Genomic DNA, 22,592 nt, shown 5'->3' with positions numbered 1-22,592 from the left:
CTCTAGATGGACACTCTCAGGATATCTGCTCTGACCCTCATCTGCTCTGGGAATTGAACAGAATGCGTTGTGGTTGCAGTGGATGAAACGGACTTTGTCTATAAGGTAAGGACCTCAAACACCTGCAGAGGGACAGGAGAAGGTCTCACCTTTAGTAAGACCTCATGAACTTGAGGAGTGATGAAAGGATGATGAAGGACGACTGGAGCAGGGAAACCATGGAAGGAGATCAGGAAGCTTGATGGGGGGGGGCAGTGAAAAGGAAGACTGGACATGAACCAGAGCAAATACTAGTTCAAACAAACACGTTCATGCAAAGCATTTCCACGTGTTTCTCTTTTCAAGGATCATATCTTATCAGCTGCAGAAGAATTAAAAAATACAATGAATATTTAATACTTTAATTTAACTTTAAAAAGTTTATGTTCACATAACAAATTGTGCATCACTTGAAACCACATGTGGACCACAGAGCTTTAAGTATAATAAATATATTTACACAGCACAACTCTACCATTACCAACGCATTAAAATACACTTTGCATGTAATGTATGTATATGGTATGTCTTTTTTTAAATACATTTTATATACTGTTGTGATCCCCAAAGGGAAATTAAGAATGCACACTCTAGTATGTTAGGAGTCAATTATTCACACGCATGCATCTTAGTGTGTACAGGTCCCTGTAATACACACAACCACACACAAGGGGGCCTGTGAGCAAGCAATGGGAGGTAGAGTGGTGGCAGCCCCTTTGTGGAGCACCCAAATGAACAAAGGGGACGGCGCCTTGCTCAAGGGCGCCTCGGCAGTGCTCCGGAAGTGAGCTAACACCTAGTATGCGAGTGCCTGGTGGCCAGGCCTCTGCCAGTCTCGGCCCAAAAGGAAGACGTGGGCCCAAGCTTCCTGTGGCTTCACCCCCCCCGAGGAAACCGTAGGGGACGGGTGCAGTGCGGACTGGGTGGCAGTCGTCAGCATGGGGCCCGACGACCCAATCCCCAGACAAAGAGTCTAGCTCTAGGGACATGGAATGTCACCTCGCTGGGGGGAAAGGAGCCAGAGCTTGTGAGGGAGGTAAAGAGGTACCGACTAGATATAGTCGGGTTCACCTCCACCCACATCTTGGGCTCTGGAACCCAAACCCTTGAGAGGGGCTGGACTCTCCACTTTTCTGGTGTTGCCCAAGGTGAGAGGCGGGGGGCTGGTGTGGGCTTGCTTATAGCCCCACAGCTCAGCCGTCACATGTTGGAGTTCACCCCGGTGAACGAAGGGTCGCACCAATGTGCCCTAGGGTTGGGGACAGGTGTGTCACTGTTGTTTTGGCCTACGGGCCAAACAGCAGTGTGGAATACCCGGCATTCTTGGAGTCCCTGGGGGGGGTACTGAATAGTCATCCGACTGGGAACTCCATTGTTCTCCTTGGGGACTTCAACGCTCACGTGGGCAATGACAGTGAGACCTGTAGGGGGGTGATTGGGATGAACGGCCTCCCCGATCTGAACACGAGTGGTGTTCTGTTAGTGGACTTCTGTGCTGGTCACAGTTTGTCCATAGCGAACACCTTGTTCAACCACAGGGATGTCCATCAGTGCACATGGCACCAGGACACCCTAGGCCAGAGGTCGATGATCGACTCCATTGTCGTATCATCAGACCTCCGACCGCGTGTGTTGGGCACTCAGGTGAAGAGAGGGGCGGAGCTGTCAACCGATCACCACCTGGTGGTGAGTTGGATCCACTGGCTGAGCGGGGGACTGGACAGACTCAGCAGACCCAAACGTGTTTTGAGAGTCTGCTGGGAACGTCTGGCAGAACCCTCTGTCAGTGAGGTCTTCAACTCCCACCTCTGGGAGACCTTCTCCCAGATCCCGCAGGAGGCTGGGGACATTGAGTCAGACTGGACCATGTTCTCCACCTCCATTGTTGAAGCGGCTGCTCTGAGCTGTGGTGTCAAGGTCTATGGTGCTTGTCGCGGCAGTAACCCCCGAACATGGTGGTGGACACCGGAAGTAAGGGATGCCGTCAAGCTGAAGAAAGAGTCCTATCAAATCGTGTTGAATTGTGGGACTCTGGAGGCAGCTGACAGGTACAGGCAGGACAGGCGTACTGCAGCTCGAGTAGTCGCCGTGGCAAAAACTGGGGTCTGGCAGGAGTTCGGGGAGGTCATTGAGGAAGACTATCGGTCAGCCTCAGAGAAATTCTGGCAAACTGTTCGGCACCTCAGGAGGGAAAGCGCTGCACAGACAACACTGAAAACGTCTCTGTAACATCGCATGGCAGTCAGGGACAGTACCTCTGGATTGGCAGACCGGGGCAGTGGTCCCTCTTTTGAAAAAGGGGGACTGGAGGGTGTTTTCCAGCTATAGGGGGATCACACTCCTCAGCCTCCCGGGGAAAGTCTGTTCCAGGGTCCTGGAGAGGAGGATTAGACCGATAGGCGAACCACAGATTCAGGAGGAACAATGTGGTTTTGGTCCCGGTTGTGGAACACTGGACCAGCTCTACACTCTCCATCCAGTGCTCGAGGGTTCAGGGGAGTTTACCCAACCAGTCCACATGTGTTTTGTGGATCTGGAGAAGGCATTCGATTGTGTCCCTTGTGTATCTTGTGGGGAGTGCTTTGGGAGTCTGGGGTCCGGGGCCCTTTGCTGAGGGCTGTCCGGTCCCTGTATGACCGAACCCAGAGCTTGGTTCGCATTGCTGGCAGTAAGTCAGACCTGTTCCAGGTGCATGTTGGACTTCAGGGCTGCCCTCGATCACTGGTTATGTTCACAATCTTTATGGACAGAATTTCTAGGTGCAGCCAGGATCCGGAGGGGGGATCATCCCTGTTTCTGCATTTGTGAGCCATAAAATATTGACACAGTAGAGCTCTCTCATATACATTGCTAATGTTGACACATGAGAGAATGTGGTCATGTGATCCCATATGGTGAGTGATCAGATCACAACATGGCTTGAAAACCTCTTGAAAGCCACTTTGAACCAGAAGCGTTTAAATCGAAACGAGGCCCAGCCTCACGACCTTCCTTCAATACACTCTATCAACACAATCTATACAATGGAAAAGCTTCCAGTTTATTTGTACACACGACTCCCCCCTTGACACCCTTGTGGCTGAATTGTTGTGGTAGTGGTGAGGTAGATGAGACAATGGGAATGCAACCCAATAGGACCCAGGGGACTCTGACCACCGATAATGATTTAATACCAGCGTAAAGGCAATCGATCATTGGCTGGAGAAGAAGGCACAGGATGAAAAACAGATTCTGGGGGTGAGAGATAAACAGAATGAAATCTGGTGAACGATAGCGCAGTTAAAGCGGAATAATTCTTCTCTACTCTGTTATGCTGCAGCAGGTCTCCTTCCATCAATGAGCCTCTAAGTAAGACTGAAGAGTCAGCTGAGGTCAGTGGTGTCCGTCCATCAATGGGAGGATCAATACTACTACTGAGAGATAGAGGGAGAGAGGGAGAGAGGGAGGGAGAGAGAGACAGAGAGGGAGAGAGGGAGAGAGGGAGAGAGAGAGAGAGGGAGAGAGAGAGAGAGAGAGAGAGAGAGGGAGGGCGTGATTAAAACTTCATCTAATACACTCGTCCACCCTCCACTCCCTGATTGGCTCTCCCAGTGACGGTGGCATAAACATGTCCAGTATGATAAAACACGGTGAGTGTGAAACCAGTGTGTTCACGAGGAGCTGCTCTGTGTAGTCGTGCGAGGCACCGGCTGCACTGCACCATCGTAAAGTTCTCCACTGAAGGAGAGGAGATGTTCTCGTCACACTGGAGCAGCCAGGCTGCTTCACGATCACCGTGATCTATTGGCAGCGATCAATAGAGTTGTGTATGGATTACTTCAGTGCTTGACCAAGGTCTGTTCTTTGTGACCACACCCAGCTCTCATCCAGAGATGATCTGTTCACTCTTCAACACACAGCCAGTGTGAGTAGAATACTGTGTGGCCGGGTCACAACTCCACGTAAAACAGGACGTTATGCAGGGGGACTGGTGATGGTCCAAAGCAGTCCGGTCCCAGTGGACTGGAAGTCCTAAAAATGCTCTTATTAGAGAGACAAAACTGTTCCACCACGAAAAAACTATTAGAAAAGTGGTAAGAAAAAACCTTTCTAAATGTAAATTCCTCGAAGCGAGGCCTGGATCTCTGTTGCATCTCTTGGCTCTGATTGGTTCATTCAGCAGAGATAAACAAAGGTAACCCAGATCAAGACAGGGTTTCCGAGGCAGGACTCGTCACCAAGGTTTACTGGAGGACTGTTTGTTCCACCATTGTGATGTCAGCGCCGAGTGGAGCAGCAGGATGGGGCTGTGACATGTCATCCACATGTAATAGGTATGTGTAGGTATGTCGCCCACATAGTCCACGTGTTTTATTCTTGAAACCAGTGGTATGATCGCAGGGAATGCAACTACAAACTGTGTGAGGTACGAGAACCCTCTGGCCTCACAGACCATCACGGACACGAACATCTGCTTTGAGTTCACTAGAGACCACCTTCTGAGCCGGCTGGGGGGCCGGAGGGCTTCGGGAAAATGTCCCCGTAAAATGTTTGATTTCCCTCATCTCCATTTTAAGACATTTAGAAAACAAAAACCAGACAATATTTGACAGCCTTCAAGCCAGTGGACAGGTACTTCATCTGTTTCTTTATAACCTTTTTTATTTTTTTTATCATTTTTTCGCCACACAGCAAGGAGGTTCCAGGTCTGTGTGGAGTTTGCATGTTCTCCCCATGTCTGCGTGGGCTCTCTCGGGGTTCTCCAGCTTCCTCCCACCTCCAGAAACATACATTTCAGGTGAATTGTCCGTACCAAATTGCCCGTAGGGGTTAGGGTTAGGGTTAGTGTGTGTGCGTTTTTATCTGTGTGGCTCTGCGGTGCACTGGCGTCATGCCTGGAGTGTCCCCTGCCTGTCAGCTGGGATAGACTCCAGCTCCCTGTGACCTGCTACAGCGGATGAAGCAGTTAGAAGATGAATGAATGAATGACATAGAATGATCATTTGTGTGTGGACGTATGGTGGATGAACGGCCCTGGGATCGGATGCACCAAACACCCCAACGTGAGACCAGAGCAGATGCACAATGACGCACTTTAAAAGTGAGGCGTTCTCCAGACAGGGGAAGATTCATGGGGTCAAAAGATTCTCTCCCAGGCGTCTGGAGCCTTCAGCGTCTTCCTCAAACTTTAGGCTTGAGTTTAACCAAAGTGTTTCACACTAAACAGTTGTGAACATGGGCAGAAAAGGCTCAAGGAAGGTTTTAAGTGTCAACCACAGGACCTGCAGCGCGTAGTATTTAAGTAGCAATCAATAAATAAGAGATAAAACATTTGTTTGGAAAGTTTGTGAATTGTTCCATTCAAACAATAAATTGGAAATGAATTTTCCTCACCCAGGTTAATGCAGGAGTACGTTTAAAAGCATGGGTCCAGATGTATGGATTACTCAGTCCTTCATTAAAGTCCTCGAGTCCACAAACCCAGCTTAGGCTTTATGTCATATCTGTGATCTTAAACCTAGAAAGTGTTTATGACGGTCCTGATGGCTAACGTTACAGCTAACGTTACATCCTGTTCGCTCAGAGGCGTCGTACAGAGCGGCTCACATACCGTCTGTTTCCATTGGCTCCGTCGCCACTGCTGAGAAGAATCCATACAACCAAACCTTGAACCGAAACGCTCTGCAGCACCAAGTCCTGGAATTCCTTTGTCCACTGTTTCCATAGCAACAAGCAACAAGAGAGGAGGCAAACAAGGCAAACAAGGGGCAAAGCAAAGACAGGTGTTGAAGTTTAGCAACGCTGAAGACTTTATTCCATCGCTTTGATATGTTTTATTCTATTATTTATTCTTTTTAGTCTGATTCTTCTTGAGCCTAAATTGAAGCTTGTGCCCCCGGCTTATGCTTTACTCATGTAAGGGAACTACAGTCAGTGGGGGGGGGGGGGCAGCAGCAGGCAGAAAAAAGAAGGAAGGGGGCAGCACAATGCCTGTCTTCAAGAGTGACTCCACGATGCTGGAGTCTTTCATTCTTTCTGTCCATCGCAGGCACAGATCTGAGCTCAGAGCTGTTGGATTATGTCAACATCAGAGACATTATCTTCTGCCATTAATCCCATCAAGCAGAGCACAATCTGACAAAAAATGCCAGCGAGGGAGGAAGGAAGGAAGCGCATTTTGGAGGAGTCGGACGAGAGCCCTTTGGCACCTGTAAAGCAAACGCCTGGCAACATTTTACACATGCACAAATGATGATTCATTTAATGTTTTTGCCTTAACTAGGAGCAAATTTGAAAAGAAAAGCTAAACAAAACATCTTTTCCAGAGGCAGGTGACCAATAGTGAACCCTCGTGAATCTGAAACACTTTAAGTGGACAGAGAGAAAGCTGAGAGGCCATCACAGCACAGCAAACCGATGCTAATCCCTGCAGCCATCGGACGCTATTGTAATACTTACCTGGATGTGTGTGGGTGTCTGTGGGTTTCTGCTTTGTCTGTCTGTCTTTCTACCTGACATTCATCAAAGAATTTGCTGGATTGTGTTCTTAATACTTTCAATAATGAAATCATGAGCTTCTTGTTGGCTACAGTTGACCTTAGAAGCACGACAGAGGTCAGTGTTTCAGCCCAGCCAATCAGAGACAGTCCGACACACTTAGCTTTAATGCTTTACTATTGGTCAGAGGTGCGCGGCGTCTGATCACTAATGCAGTGGTGATAACGAGTGTGATACGGTGCTCTCTGTGGGCTGCACTGCAAACGCTGACCTGAGCTCAGTTCCAGTGGAGACGACAGAAGAAACTGTCCAACCAACCAATCAGCATCCAGCTCTCACTTGCTGGAGGGACAAGGAACCAACCAGTGCATCGCAGCCCCGTTCACTCTGGCACTCATCCCGACACAGTGTTGAACCGAATCACCGTTCATTCCCTCACCTTTATTTTTATGTATTGTTTTGCATTGAAAAAGACTTTATTTGGTTTGGTTTCAGATGGTCTCAATCAGACTGGGCCGTAACATCTACAGACTCAGCTCTGGTGTGTGATGGTGAACGTGAACCCCACTATCTGTAAGTACCAGAGTGAGAAGAGACCGGGTGAGAGGAGGAGTAGGAGGAGGAAGAGGAGGAGCAGGAGGAAGGGACGACAGCTACACACAAAACACATTCACACACAGAGAAGGACACACACACACACACACACACACACACGGACAGAAAGACACACAGGACAGACAAACACACAGATGGAGAGGATAGAGTAACACAGACCGACAACAGCCAACATACAACCGCATGACCTGACACAACCTGGGGAGGAGACAGTAACACAACAACAACAACAACAACAACAGACCACATGACCTTCAGTGTGAACCCAGTGACCTGTAGGTCTGAAGCTGGAACACATACGTGTCTCAGTCACACACACAGGACAGTTAACATGAAATCACACAACCTGAAGCCGAGCTAATCTAAGATAATCTGGAAAATGTGATATTTTATTTTATCTCATCTAATATCTGTTGTCGGGTTTTCCCTTGTCATTAAATGTAATCTCAATATCAGTGTGATGTAATCTAATGCAGTCCGATCTGATTTAATCTAATCTAATCTAATCTAATCTAATCTGATCTAATCTAATACATTATTTTACCATCTCGCACACCAAATCTAAAATCTAATTTGAATTGCATTGCATAATTTCATCCAAATAAATTTCATGCAATATAATGTCATGTCCAGTTTAGTCTGACCAATTTAATATTAGTTCAATCTAATGTGATCTAGTCTAATTTAATCTGTTAGTCTCCATTCAATTTAGCCCAACACGATCTAATTGTATTGATATGGTATAATCTAGTCTAGTAATGTAGTCTAGTCTGGTCTGATTAATAACTGATTATTTCGTCTAAAGTGATCTCATTTAGTTTAAAATAAAGTTTTTATCTGATGCTGTTGTAACTAGTTTGTTTTACACAACCAAACCAAGCCTAATAATCCACTTTAATCTCATCTCATCTGTGGTTTCCTACAGTCTGGTCTGAAGTGAAGTGTGTGGTGGGATGAGGTCCCTCCATCACTGACTGAGTGTCTAGGTGGAGGATTTAAGCAGAGGCCCCTCCGACTTCAACCACTCCTCCCCCAGAGAGGAGGTCACACTGCTGGACTCGCCTCCATCTGCGTGTCCGTGTGCGTTTAGACAAGAGTTTTTGTGTGAATGTAAATCAGGGTAAATAGCATGTGGGGGGGTTGTGTGCAGAGGAAGTGTGAAAAATGTGTGACAGAAAAAAGTGAGTGTGTGAGCGCATCACGGTGACAGCAGGGAAGTTAATGTAGTAACAGAAAATAAAAGAGAATAAAGGAGGGATGGGAACAACACAGGAGGAGGTAATTATGAAGGAAAACGTTGATGTGGTGAGAATGAAGTCATGAGGGCAGACAGGAGGGACCGGGTGTGGGGAGGGCAGAAAGACAGAATGATGACATAATGAGTAACAGCATGGGATTGAGTGGCAGACCATAATAATAATGAAGAAGCCTCATGGGATGACAAACAGCAGGATGGAACTCCTCTGATTGGCCAGATCGGACCAATCAGAGAACAATGACTCAAGAAGAGTTTCATTTCAAAACATCCACATGTTAATTTTGACATCAGTAGAGATTCTGAGGCAGACAGACGTACGGACAGACGGACCAGGGGGCCCTACATCCCTCCTAAGGGGAGGGGGGTCAGAATAAATGTTCAAAGTGAGGACATGAAGGTCTGTATGATAGTGCAAAACTTCCCAAAAGAGGAGTTTAATCTCTGTACCATATTAGAGTGTGTCGCGTTTGATTGGCCGAAGGATCCGTTAATCCAGACCGACCTCAGCAGAGCTGTTGATTACGGGATTATTTTGATAAAGATATTGATACAGATTTGCTTATAAACTGTCAGTCGTCTCTTATTAGACGCTAATCTGTTCTCAGTGAGATGTTGGTTGAAGTTTATTGAGAAAACAAAAGAAAAATAGATTGATTTGTCTTTGGATGACATGTTTTAGTCTTTAAACTCATGTCCGTGTGAAGTTACATCCGTGAATCGTGTCTCTGATTAATAAAACATATTACACAAACTACCATCATGGTGAACTATACTGAAGGACTGTTTTGAAATGGAACTGCACAGGTGAATGACACACCTGTGAGCTGTGGTGAACACTCCACAGGTGTTGTCCTGCTTGTGATGATGCTGATCGACTCCTCCTCACCCCAGCAGGAGGTTTGGGGGGGTATATTTGTCTAGTCGCCCACAGAGACGTGTTTGAAGGTGTTTGGTGTGGTACCAGCAGGTGGCGCTGCAGCAGCACGCAGGATCGATACCTTACAGCTGAGGTTTGGAGGCATCGATGATATCAGATCAAATATCAATGCCTTTTCAGACATCGATACGTTCCTCATTGATCAAAGTGAGTTTAATGGTGAGGAGAAGGAGGCTTTCAGGCGTTTGAGCATGAATGTGTCTGGAATGTGGTGGATGTTGTCGTGTGACTCAGGACCACCCATCCAGTGACCAACCACTGCTGTCGCTCAGGTACCCCCCCCGCCTCCCTACCTTTCCTGACGTTCCCGTCCGTTGGTCGCTGGAACTCCCCGGCGCTCAGCAGGAAGCAGGCCCGGTCGTGGGGGTAGCGCTCGCGGCTGGTGGTGGAGCCGAGGCCCCCGGTGGCCGGGCTGCGCTCGTCCCCCAGGACCTGGTCGATGGTCGGGCAGTCCTCGTTGGCCAGCGCCGCCGCATTGGCCGCCGCATCACCGTTCTGCTTGGAGTCTGTGGGAGAAGAAGAAATGGGAGGAATGGGGGGGGGGGGCAGTGACAGTCCAGAAACATGAGGTGGGAATGGAAGATAGCCAGAGATGAGGGGGGCATGAAGAGGGCAATAAATAAAATAAAAAGGTGCAGAGAGAGGGTTTGAAGGTGAGAGGGTAAAGGTAAAGCGAATAGGAGAGAAAACATGGAGGGGAGGGGGAGGTAAAAGGGTGAGGAGGGGGAGGGAAGGTAAAGGAAGAGAAGATTAATGATCAGGAGGGGAGGAGGAACAATGATGGTGAGAATGAGAGTAATGAAGGAAATGGTTCCATAGAAGGATGAGAAGACAAGAGACATAAGAAAAGATCAAGTAAAATAAAGTGACATGAAGAGAGGGGGGGGGGCAGAGAGAGAGAGAGGGAGAGAGAGAGGGGGGGGGGAGACAGAGAGAGAGGGAGAGAGAGAGGGAGAGAGAGAGAGAGAGATAGAGAGAGAGAGGGGGGGGGAGACAGAGAGAGAGGGGGGGGGACAGAGAGAGAGAGAGAGAGAGGGAGACATTAGCAGCAGGAGAGATAAAGGAATGTTAGTTCCCTATGATGTCAATCTTGATCACATGACTAACACACTGCAGCAGAGCAGTAAAAAAAAACACACACACACACACACACACACACACACACACACACACACACACACACACACACACACACTCGCACACACACACACACACACACACACACACACACACACACACACACACACACACACACACACACACACACACACACACACACACACACACACACACACACACGTGTGTGTGTTAAGGGAATGAATTTATTAAGGGAATACACTGACCCCTCGTTCCTCACGGTTAACGCGTTCCAGGAACCACACGCGATTAACGAATTCCACGATATAGAGACAAAATATTTATCTTATTATTTATGGTAATTTAAACGTTTCTGAACCCCCCCCCCATTCTGATATTAAACCACCTTCTGTCTGTGTCACCTTTAAAACACTCTGACAGACTGTTTAAACACTTTGTGTCTCACAGAAGTCCGAGACTCACAGAACGTAGAACACTTCAGGATGCCGTCAGCCAATAGAACGCGTGTACGGTATCATGTGACTGCCAACTAAAAATCCGCGTTGATGGTGTGCTGTGCCTCTAAATCACTCAGTGTCAGTATTCTGGTGTTTCTTCTGCCTTTGACTGACATTGCGTTGTGCTCCTTCAGTCGGGGTGAACTGGTTTATGTCCATATCTACACCAGGTACTGGTACCAGGTACTAGTACCAGGTACTGGTACTGGTATCTGCTTGCTTTTGAACATCCAGTCACTGCTGAGGCTCCATTTGCTTTACATTTATGGCTGATGTGACCCACAATCAGTTGGCGCTACTCGTGCTGCTGGAACACTGTTGACCCAACAGCTTTAACTCTCCTGGGAGTGACTCTCAGTTTATTTAGATGAACACTCAGATCTGGACGTTGTGGTTTATTTAATGTTTCTATCCTCATCTTCATCGGCTGCCTTCATGCTTCATGAGCTCAACTGTATTCTGCAGATGAGGCATCACATAGTGGAACCCCAACTCCTGACACACACTGGTTATGTTATCGGTGTGGATGATGGACATGTCTATTACCACAGCGGAGCAGAGCGGAGATGAGACGGCCTGGATCAATGTTTTGACAGGCACACCAGGCTGATATCTGTACAGAACCATCCAGGATTATCTTCTGAGCATGCCCCCCCCCCCCGCCTCCACGGCTGCTGGCTGGTAAAATGAAAGAGATGGATTTGTCCAGGGAACGCTTTTCAGCTTTTAATTTAATAATAAATTAAAAACTATATTCCACCCCAGCTTTAAATGTCCATCCATCCATCCATCCATCCATCCATCTTCCACCGCATGTCCGTAGTCTGGTCGCGGGGGCAGCAGCTTCAACAGGGAGCCCCAAACTTCCCTTTCCCCCCACATCCACCAGCTCTGACTGGGGGATCCCAAGGCGTTCCCAGGCCAGTGTTGAGATATAATCCCTCCAACTGGTCCTGGGTCTGCCCCGAGGTCTCCTCCCAGCTGGATGTGCCAGAAACACCTCCCTAGGGAGGAGTCATGGAGCAGCGTCTCTACTCTGAGCCCCTCGTGAACAGCAGTGTTTCTACCTTATCTCTAAGGGAGACACCAGCTATCCGTCTGAGAAAGACCATTTCAGCCGCTTGTATCCGCGATCTCGTTCTTTGGGTCATGACCCATCGCTCATGACCACAGGTGAGGGTAGGAACGAAGATTGAATGGTAGATGGAGAGCTTTGCCTCTCGGCTTAGCTCCCTCTTTGTGACAACAGTGCAGTAAATCGACTGCAATACCGCTCCTGCTGCCCCAATTCTCCGTCCAATCTCACGCTCCATTGTTCCCTCACTCGTGAACAGGACCCCAAGATACTTAAACTCCTTCACTTGTGGAAGGACCTCATTCCCCACTTGGAGAAGGCATTCCACCGGTTTCCTGCTGAGGACCATGGCCTCAGATTTGGAGGTACTGATCCTCATCCCCGCTGCTTCACACTCGGCTGCAAACCGGACCAGTGAGCGCTGCAGGTCACAGGCTGATGACGCAAACAGGACCACCTCATCTGCAAAAAGCAGCGATGCAATCCTCAGGCCACCAAACTGTAACCCCTCCTCACCACGACTACGCCTCAATATCCTGTCCATGAAAATCACAAACAGAATTGGTGATAAAGCGCAGCCCTGGTGAAGGCCAACAGCTACTCGGAACAAGTCCGACTTACTGCAGATAACCCGAAAGCAGCTCTCACTTTGGGCGTACAGGGATTGGATGGCCCTGAGGAGAGGCCCCCTCACCCCATACTCCCGCAGTGCCTCCCACAGTATATCCCTGGGGACTCGATCATACGCCTTCTCCAAGTCTACAAAACCCATGTAGACTGGATGGGCATACTCCCAAGCCCCCTCTAGGATCCCTGTGAGAGTAAAAAGCTGGTCCGTTGTTCCACGACCAGGACGGAACCCACATTGTTCCTCCTCAATCTGAGGCTCGACAATCGGCCGGACCCTCCTTTCCAGCACCTTGGAGTAAACTTTCCCAGGGAGGCTGAGGAGTGTGATGCCCCAGTAGTTGGCACACACCCTCTGGTCCCCCTTTTTAAAAAGAGGAACCACCAACCCAATCTGCCACCCTTTCACCACTGTCCCAGACTTCCACGCAATGTTAAAGAGGCGTGTCATCCACGACAGCCCCTCAACACCCAGAGCCTTCAGCATTTCCGGGCGAATCTCATCAACACCCGGGGCTTTTCCACCGTGAAGTTGTTTAACTACCTCGGTGACTTTGCCCCGAGAGATTGACTCTGATCCCCCATCATCCTCCAGCTCTGCCTCAGTAACAGAGGACGGGTCAGTTGGGGTAGTTGGATTCAGGAGTTCCTCAAAGTGTTCCTTCCACCGACCAACAACCTCCTCAGTCGAGGTCAACAGTGTCCCATCCTTGCTGTATACAGCTTGGATGGTCCCCCGTTTCCCCCTCCTGAGGTGTCGGACAGTCCTCCAGAACAACTTTGGTGCCGTCCGATAGTCCTTCTCCATGGCCTCTCTGAACTCCTCCCACACCCTCTGTTTTGCCTCCATCACAGCCGAGGCTGCAGTCCTTCTGGCCTGTCGGTACCCTGCAACTGCTTCAGGAGTCCCCAGGAACAACATGCCCCTGAAGGCCTCCTTCTTCAGTCGGACGGCTTCCCTGACCAACGGGGTCCACCATGGTGTTCGAGGGTTGCCGCCCCTTGAGGCACCCAAGTCTTGAGACCACAGCTCTCAGCTTCAGCAATGGAAGCTTTGAACATCGACCATTCAGGTTCAATGCCCCCAGCCTCCACAGGGATGCATGAGAAGCTCCTTCAGAGGTGTGAATTGAAGGCCTTGCAGACAGAGTCCTCCTCCAGATGTTCCCAGTTCACCCGCACTACTCGTTTGGGCTTACCAGGTCTATCCAAAGGTTTCCTCCACCAACGGACCCAACTCACCACCAGGTGGTGATCAGTTGACAGCTCTGCCCCTCTCTTCACCTGAGTTTCCAAAACACACGGTCAAAGGTCAGATGATACGATCACAAGATCAATCATTGACCTCCGACCCAGGGTGCTCTGGTACCAGGTACACTTATGAGCATCCTTGTGTTCGAACATGGTGTTAGTTATGAACAATCCGTGACTAGCACAGAAGTCCAACAACATGACACCGCTCGGGTTCAGATCAGGGAGGCCATTCCTCCCAATCACGCCCCTCCAAGTGTCTCCATCATTGCTGACGTGTGCATTGAAGTCCCCCAGGAGAACAATGGAGTCCTATCCAGGAGTTTGGATCCAGAACCGAGGCTATGCGTGGAGGTAAGCCCCACCGGATCCAACTGATAACGCTCCACCTCCAACACAAGCTCCGGCTCCTTCCCCGCCAGTGAGGTAACATTCCACGTCCCCAAAGCCAGCTTCTGCCGCCCGGGTCTGGTCCATCGTGACCCCCTGTCGTCACTGCCACCCATATGGCAGCGCACCCGACCCTATCGGTCTTCCCTGTGGTTGATGGGTCCACAGGGGTGAGAAAAGTCCACGTTGCCTTTTTGGGCAGAGCCCGGCCGGGCCCTGTGGCAAACCCGACCACCAGGCGCTCGCTGACGGGCCCTCCATCCAGGCCTGGCTCCAGAGGTGGACCCCGGGCTTCCACCGGGCAGGGTCACAGTTTTCCCTTTTCTATTTTTTATGGGATCTTCTGGAACCATTCTTTGTCTGGCCCTTCACCTGAGACCTGTTTGCCTTGGGTGACCCTACCAGGAGTACAAGACTCCCGACAACATAGCTCCCAGGATCCTTAGGGCACACAAACCTCTCCACCACGATAAGGTGATGGTTCCTTGGAGAGGAGCTTAAAATGTGTTTGATACATACTTCATCTCAACGCTTCAAATGTGAACTCTGATCACCAGTTTGGTGAGAATGTGAGAAACTGATGAAGTCATTTTTCTTACAGTTAGACTTGGAATTTGAATCAGCCTTAGAGTTAAGAAAGGAAACACCTTCCAGACACTACATTCAGACACTAACCCAACTAATCACCTGAAGCTTCTCTTTGCTTTTCTTTTTTAACTCAACCAAGAGGTTATGGTCCAGTCTGATTGGGCCTGAATTAAAAATGTGGGATTCATCCTAACACACTCGGCCTGATCAGCTCTAACACACACTCATTGTCATGTTGGTGAATCCACTCACCTGCCCTGTTGATCTCTATGATCTCCTCCTGTGCCAGTGGGCAGTCTCCAGTACCCATCATACTGCCAGATCCCACCATGCCTGGCCCGAGGACATTGCCCATCAGCCGATGTGGTGAAGCGGTGGCCATGGCCAGGGCGTCTGGCTTGCAGTAGTTGGGGCTGCCTGGTTGTGGTGCTCGGGGAATGTGCTTGTTCCTCTTCTTGGGAAGCTTCTGCTTGGCCATTGCCAGGGAGTAGTACATGCCGAAGTTGTTGACGATGACCGGCACAGGCATAGCGATGGTTAGCACACCAGCTAAGGCGCAGAGGGCACCCACCAGCATTCCTGACCAGGTATGAGGGTACATATCCCCATATCCTAACGTGGTCATGGTCACCACAGCCCACCAGAAGCCAATGGGGATGTTCTTGAAGGAGGTATGTTCAGAGGCGGTTGGGTCACCTTCCCTGGCACCGATGCGTTCAGCATAGTAGATCATGGTAGCGAAAATGAGGACGCCCAGCGCCAGGAAGATGATGAGCAGCAAAAACTCGTTGGTGCTAGCCCGCAGGGTGTGGCCAAGGACCCGTAAACCAACAAAGTGGCGGGTCAGCTTAAATATACGCAGGATACGTACGAAGCGCACCACACGCAGGAAGCTAAGCACATCTTTGGCTGTTTTGGAGGAGAGGCCGCTCAGCGCCACCTCCAGGTAAAAGGGCACGATGGCCACAAAGTCAATGATGTTGAGGGTACTGCGGAAGAACTCCGCCTTGTCAGGGCAGAAGATGACGCGCAGCATCACCTCAATGGTGAACCAAATGACGCAGACACCCTCGACATATGTCAGCCAGTCATCTGTGACCACCTCATACACTATCTGCAGGATGAAATGAAACATATTGAAGAATTAGTTTGTTTTTGACAGGTTTTTATGCGTTCATTTATTCAGTCATCATAAGGTATGCCTTGACTAGGGCATCCTGCTCTACTGCCTTAGCACCTGTGGCTGCCAAAGCAGGTTTTCCATATTATCAGCCTGTCTGTGTGCAGAGAGTCCTTTCTGAGTGCTGCATGTTCTGCAACAGTTGGAAAAATACTTTGGGTGAATCATTGCAAAACTTCACTTTTTACCAGGCAGTCTAATTACACTGGAGGAGTGTGGGATCAATATCACCAACGTGAGAGGACTGTTTGATCTGGGTGCTGTATAACTTGTGTTCTTGTCCATTAAATGTCGGGAACCCACACTGACCCACGCTGTGGGTCCCCTTTCCCTCCCAATGTCCTTAAGTCGTCCACACCCGAGGACAGAGCAAGTACTTTTCTTTGTGCTATTTTTTTGTTGTTGTTATTTTTTTGTATACTGGTTTGATCCCCGATGGGAAATTAAGAAAGCACACTCTAGTTAGTGGTTCAAGCGCATGCATACATATATTAGTGAGTACAGGCCCCTGTAGCACACACATATGTACACAAGGGGGCCTGTAGGCATGCAGGGGAGGTAGAGTGGCAGGCAGCTCCTTCTTGGTGCACCTCAAATGAGCAATTTGTAAAGGGGATGGCACCTTGCTCAAGGGCGCTTCGACAGTGCTTTGGAGGTGAGCTGACACCTCCCACTGTCAGCTCACCTCCGGGTACTTTTTTTGGGCGGGAGCGGGAATCGAATCGCCGATCTTGAATCATAGGACGACCCGCTCTACCACTGAGTCACCGCCGCCCCCATTTCTACACTCAGGGTTTGTTGATAACACAAACTGTCTACAAAATGACGCCCTTGGAAGACATTACCTCTGTGAATATTCTGTATCATAGCAACAAAAGTGTCTCAGCTAAGAAAACACTCTCTGAAACTCTCTGGACTCTGGATTTTCAGAACACCTGGCACCTCTGTGGAGCCCCAACAGGCACCTATTTGACTTATACACTAATCCCTCGTTACTCACTGTTTATGTGTTCCAAGACCACCCGTAAAAAATGGAATTCCACAATTTAACAATAAAATATTTATCTTATTATTTAGGGTAATTTAAACGCTTCTGAACCCCCCCATACTGATATTAAACCACCTTCTATCTGTATTACCTTTAAAACACTCTGATAGACTGTTTAAAGCACTTTAGTGTCTCACGGGAGTCCGACACTCATGGAACGTAGAACACTTCACGATGATGTCAGCCAATAGAATGCATGTACGGTATCACATGACTGCCTACCAAAAGTCTGTGATGAGGTGAAGTTACGAGTGTTAATGTGCGAATGCGTGAGGGCACAATGTAAGTTGAAAAACGACGCAAGTCGAATTCACTCATCTCCAGGCTAAACTGACGATAACCATTCCCAGTTCTCTACTGAACTTTATTTATGAATATATTTTCAGTAAAATTTGGTTAATAAAAATCTATCTTAAGCTTAAAACAATTACATTTTATATTTCAATATAGTAGAGAAAAAATGTTGCCCTCTCGTCTTCAGCTCTTCTTCCTCATTGTGCATTACATGGGTTGCTACGGTCTAATAATATATATTCTGATTTATTGTTACAGTAACACAATATTATATGCTTTTACTGGTTTACTAGTGATTTTATAATTCCAAAATTTGTGGTGGACGGATGTAAAATGACTTAAACTTGTTTTTTATTTTTCTATGTATTTCTTTTTGATGTATAATTGAGAACGATGACTTCCTAATGAGCTCAGGTGTGACTCATTAGAAAGGTAATTCATTGATTTTCTAGTTTTTAATGTCAGTCTATTAACATCTATTAAAGGAAGTAGCTGTGAAAACACAGTGGAGGGACCCCTGGTGGTCAGGAGGAACTGTCTCCAGTCTGAGAAACAAGACTTCATTGGTTCACAGATGACGGATTTAAATACAGTGGTACCTCTACTTACGAAATTTTCTACTTACGAAACGCCTCAACAGGATATTATATTACCTCCAGTTACCAAAGAAATTTCGGGTTACAAAAGGTAAAAATACAGTATGGGCTGATACTCTCAGCTCCCACAGGTTCCTGAACACAACATTCTCATAGCTGCTCTGCCATTGGCTATTAACTAGCATCCTGGCATCCCATTGGCTAAGAGGGACCTCTGTGTGGAGCTAGATCGGTGTCTATGCAGCGTCCTCGTCATTCGGCCCTCGACCCATGAGGTGTTCTGATAGTTTTACATAAATATATTAACTTTTAGAGTATTCACTATGGACCCCAAGAAAGAGACGGAGAAAAGAGGAAAAGAAAAGACGAAGAAAAGAGTTTTTTTGTCCGTACAAACAAATCAAGAGATGATAGAAAAGCCTGAAAAAGGGATGCGTTTGGTTGATCTCTCCAAAGAATATGGCCGTAATGCATCTACAATCACCACGTTATTAAAACTAAAGGAAGTTTAAGGAGTTTAAGGCATCACGTGGGTGGTTGGAGAAGTTCAGAAGGAGGACTGGAATTCACTCTGTTGTTCATGGGGGGGCAAGAGGGCATGAACCAAAGAGGGCAAAAAACAATTAAAAGGTAAATGACCACCGTTTTTATTCTTTACTATATTCTTTGTTTTTTACGTTATGCACAACTCAACATTTATTGTGTAATAATCTAATCGTAACATGTATTTGTTACATGTTTTGATGCATTTTTATGCTTTATAAAACATTTATGTCTGAATTTTGGGGGCTTGGAACGGATTAGGACATTTGCATGGAAAACGCGTCTCTACTTACGAAATTTTCCACTTACGTACTTTCTTCCAGAACCAAATAATTTCTTAAGTAGAGGTACCACTGTATGTCTGGATCTGGTAGGATGTGTTGATCCTACATGTGCTGTTGGTGTGTCATGTTTAACGTGTCCCACATGATCATCTGGAACAACACAAAACAATCAGATGTTTGCTGCACCTCCTCACGCGTTACGTTCCCCACGGTGATGTTCTCTGTCTTGTTGTAGATGGTGTTGAAGCGTTCGTGGGTCTCCAGGCAGAAAGTAGAGATGGACAGCAGGATGAAGAAGAGCGAGCCAAACGCCACATACTGCAGAGAGACAGACAGACAGACAGACAGACAGACAGACAGGTAGGAGGTGAGACGGGTTACATTTCTCACCTCACATCAACACTGATCAGTTCTGCTGCTGTGTTGGGGGGGTGGAGGGGGTCTGGGCCACTGCAGCAAGAGGACAGCAGTTGTTCTTCCAACTAGTTCAGATAGGGGGGGCTACAACACGTGGAGGAACGTCCAGAATACTGCAATCCCACTGGACAGCAGAGAGATGGTGTGTGTGTGTGTGTGTGTGTGTGTGTGTGTGTGTGTGTGTGTGTGTGTGTGTGTGTGTGTGTGTGTAGTCACCTGTATATTACCAACATACAGATGCTATCAGTATTGTTACAGTGCTGATATGTCCTGTAGAGACGCTCACATAAACATTACATTAGTGGCTTCATAACTTCTTCTGTTCTGCATGTTTCTGTAAATAATGAAACATGTTAAACATCTCATAGATAGATAGATAGATAGATAGATAGATAGATAGATAGATAGATAGATAGATAGATAGATAGATAGACAGACAGACAGACAGACAGACAGACAGACAGACAGACAGACAGACAGACAGACAGACAGACAGACAGACAGACAGACAGACAGACAGACAGACAGACAGACAGACAGACAGACAGACAGACAGACAGACAGACAGACAGACAGACAGATAGATAGATAGATAGATAGATAGATAGATAGATAGATAGATAGATACTTTATTAATCCTGAAGGATTTCTTTAAATGTTATTATGATCCCCAAAGGGATATTAGGAGTCCACTCTACACACAGGTTAGTAGTTACATGCATGCATATTAGTGTGTACAGGTCCGTAACACACACACACACACACACACACACACACACACACACACACACACACACACACACACACACACACACACACACACACGGGGCCTGAGGGGATGTAGGTGAGGGGGGGTAGAGCAGCTCCTTCTAGGTGCACCTCCAATGAGGAACTTGCTCCAGGGTGGGCTGACTCCTCCCACTGTCGCCTCAGTCTGAGGGGGCTGGGGGGGGGTGGGAATCCAACCGCCGCTCTACCGCTGAGACACTGTCACCCAATGGATGGATAATGATGGATGGATGACAGATGGATGGATGGATGATGGATGGATGGATGATGGATGGATGACAGATGGATGGATGGATGATGGATGGATGGATGATGGATGGATGACAGATGGATGATGGATGTTGGATGGATGGATGGATGGATGGATGGATGGATGGATGGATGATGAATGGATGGATGATTCTTGGTGTTTCCAGGGTGAACGCTGCTGCCCCCTTGTGGTCAGGTGAGGATATGAACACGTCCAACCCAAACAATCAATCTGGGGGAGATTTAAAACCAGTGACACCAGCAAACCACTTCCTGTGTGCGTGTGTATTATTACAGCCTCTGCAGAAGTGTGTTAGGTCACAGTGAAGGTTGTCTCCGCTGTGTGTGTGTGTGTGTGTGTGTGTGTGTGTGTGTGTGTGTGTGTGTGTGTGTGTGTGTGTGTGTGTGTGTGTGTGTGTGTGTGTGTGTGTGATGTCATTGATGAGGACAGACAGATGAAGTCTTTAATCCTCAGTGAGCACTTCAGCTCCCTCAGCTTATTATCATGGTCTAATTTAACACGGCTATCTAGAGCTGTCCTGGATACACACACACACACACACACACACACACACACACACACACACACACACACACACACACACACACACACACACACACACACACACACACACACACACATGAACACAGATACACGTCTGACCTGGATCCCACGGACACGTCAGGAGAACACAGAAGGAAAGTGAAAGTCTCCCCATCCCGATCAGGGTGCACTGAGTGTTGGTTGAAGGCAGCAAAGATGCTGAGTGAACATTCTTCTCCGTGGAGACGCCCCACCATCTCCAACATTGACTTATGCAGCAGCTAATTAGTAAATTGAGGAAGGTGTTGGTGCCTGACTTAAAGTCTTGTGGTTGGTTGGAGCTCCAGCTCCCCGTTAATGAAGGACTGGCTGTCGGCGTCCACACAGCTCCAGGACCAAACTCAGCAAACATTCCAGCCCAGTGACGCCCAAATTACCCCCCATAAAGCCCTGCCCTGGCCTTGCAGTGAGATGGAGTCTTATCCACTTATCTTACCCCACGTCTCACCTGTACACACGACTTCACACTCAGTAGAGTATCTTCTGCACTATAAGACCCACGAAAAGCCTTTCATTTACTCAAAAACCCTAGTGCGCCTTGGACATGACAAAGATTTCAAACAGGCTGTTCATTGGAGGCCTCTGCCCGCAGTCAGCTGGATAGACTCCAGCATAACTCCTGACCCGGATCCTCATTAAAGGCTGAAGATTTGACGAGAACTGACTGTCTCAAGTTGAAGAACATGAATCCAGAGAGGGTCCCTCCATCAAGTCCCAGAACAGAGAAAGAACGGCCTCCTGCAGGGTTCCCAGGAGAGATCACCAACACACCTTTCTCCTCACCCTTACCTGTGTTTAGGAATGTTTCCTCTTCAACCCTTTAAAACACTACTAATATTTATGTGAACTCTGAATGATTTGAATAAGAAATAACTGGTTAAGGAGGGAGACTGGACATCCAGAGGTCTGTGGTTGGTTGTCCATCTCCAGCGACCGCTGAATGAAGGGGGTGTAAATGCTGACTGGCTTTCTAAACGCTTTGAGTCATTCAGATTGGAGGAGACGATGTCAGTACCGTCCCTTCACCAAGACACCTTCGTTTGACCTCTGATTCCCTGAATATCCGTGCAGAGCTGTTAGAAAGGGGTCTAAACACATGATGAACAGGTCAGGTCCCACATCCATCAGGACAAGGAACGGCTGACTCATGGAAACAGGTAGATATACTATGTTCACTAGGACACACCTACAGGCCCCGTGTGTGTGTGTGTGTGTGTGTGTGTGTGTGTGTGTGTGTGTGTGTGTGTGTGTGTGTGTGTGTGTGTGTTCAGGGCCCGTACACACTGTATATACGCATGTGATTGATTACTAGAGTGTGCCATTAATTCCCCTTTGGGAATTATAATCAGTATATAAAATAAATCAAAAACAAGATAGATAGATAGATAGATAGATAGATAGATAGATAGATAGATAGATAGATAGATAGATAGATAGATAGATAGATAGATAGATAGATAGATAGATAGATAGATAGATAGATAGATAGATAGATAGATAGATAGATAGATAGATAGATAGATCCACCAGGGTGTGTGTCCACCAGAGTGTGTGTCCACCAGAGTGTGTGTCCACCAGAGTGTGTGTCCACCAGAGTGTGTGTCCACCAGAGTGTGTGTCCACCAGAGTGTGTGTCCACCAGAGTGTGTGTTCCCTGGTGAAGCGGTCAGTTCAAACATCCATAATACTAACGTTGTGCTGACACGCAGCCGTCCAGCTATTGGTGAACGTCTACA

At 47.8% G+C, this 22,592-nt stretch overlaps 1 protein-coding gene across 1 annotated transcript in view; it reads right to left on the bottom strand.

Annotated features, from left to right (window-relative positions):
* LOC137609760 (voltage-gated potassium channel KCNC1-like) overlaps window positions 1–22,592 on the bottom strand; it is a 62,415-nt gene that overhangs the window by 10,184 nt on the left and 29,639 nt on the right. The window contains exons 2-5 of the mRNA XM_068337026.1: window positions 18,984–19,115; window positions 15,105–15,966; window positions 9,620–9,832; window positions 7,309–7,329 (exon numbers count right to left, since the gene is read on the bottom strand). Coding sequence (XP_068193127.1) covers window positions 7,309–7,329; window positions 9,620–9,832; window positions 15,105–15,966; window positions 18,984–19,115 — 1,228 coding nt within the window. The remainder of the gene's footprint in view (window positions 1–7,308; window positions 7,330–9,619; window positions 9,833–15,104; window positions 15,967–18,983; window positions 19,116–22,592) is intronic.

This window comes from Antennarius striatus, chromosome 16, assembly GCF_040054535.1.
Source record: "Antennarius striatus isolate MH-2024 chromosome 16, ASM4005453v1, whole genome shotgun sequence".
Lineage (NCBI taxonomy): Eukaryota > Metazoa > Chordata > Actinopteri > Lophiiformes > Antennariidae > Antennarius > Antennarius striatus.
Note: the sequence above shows the minus strand (reverse complement) of the source record. Positions and strands in the feature narration are given on the sequence as shown.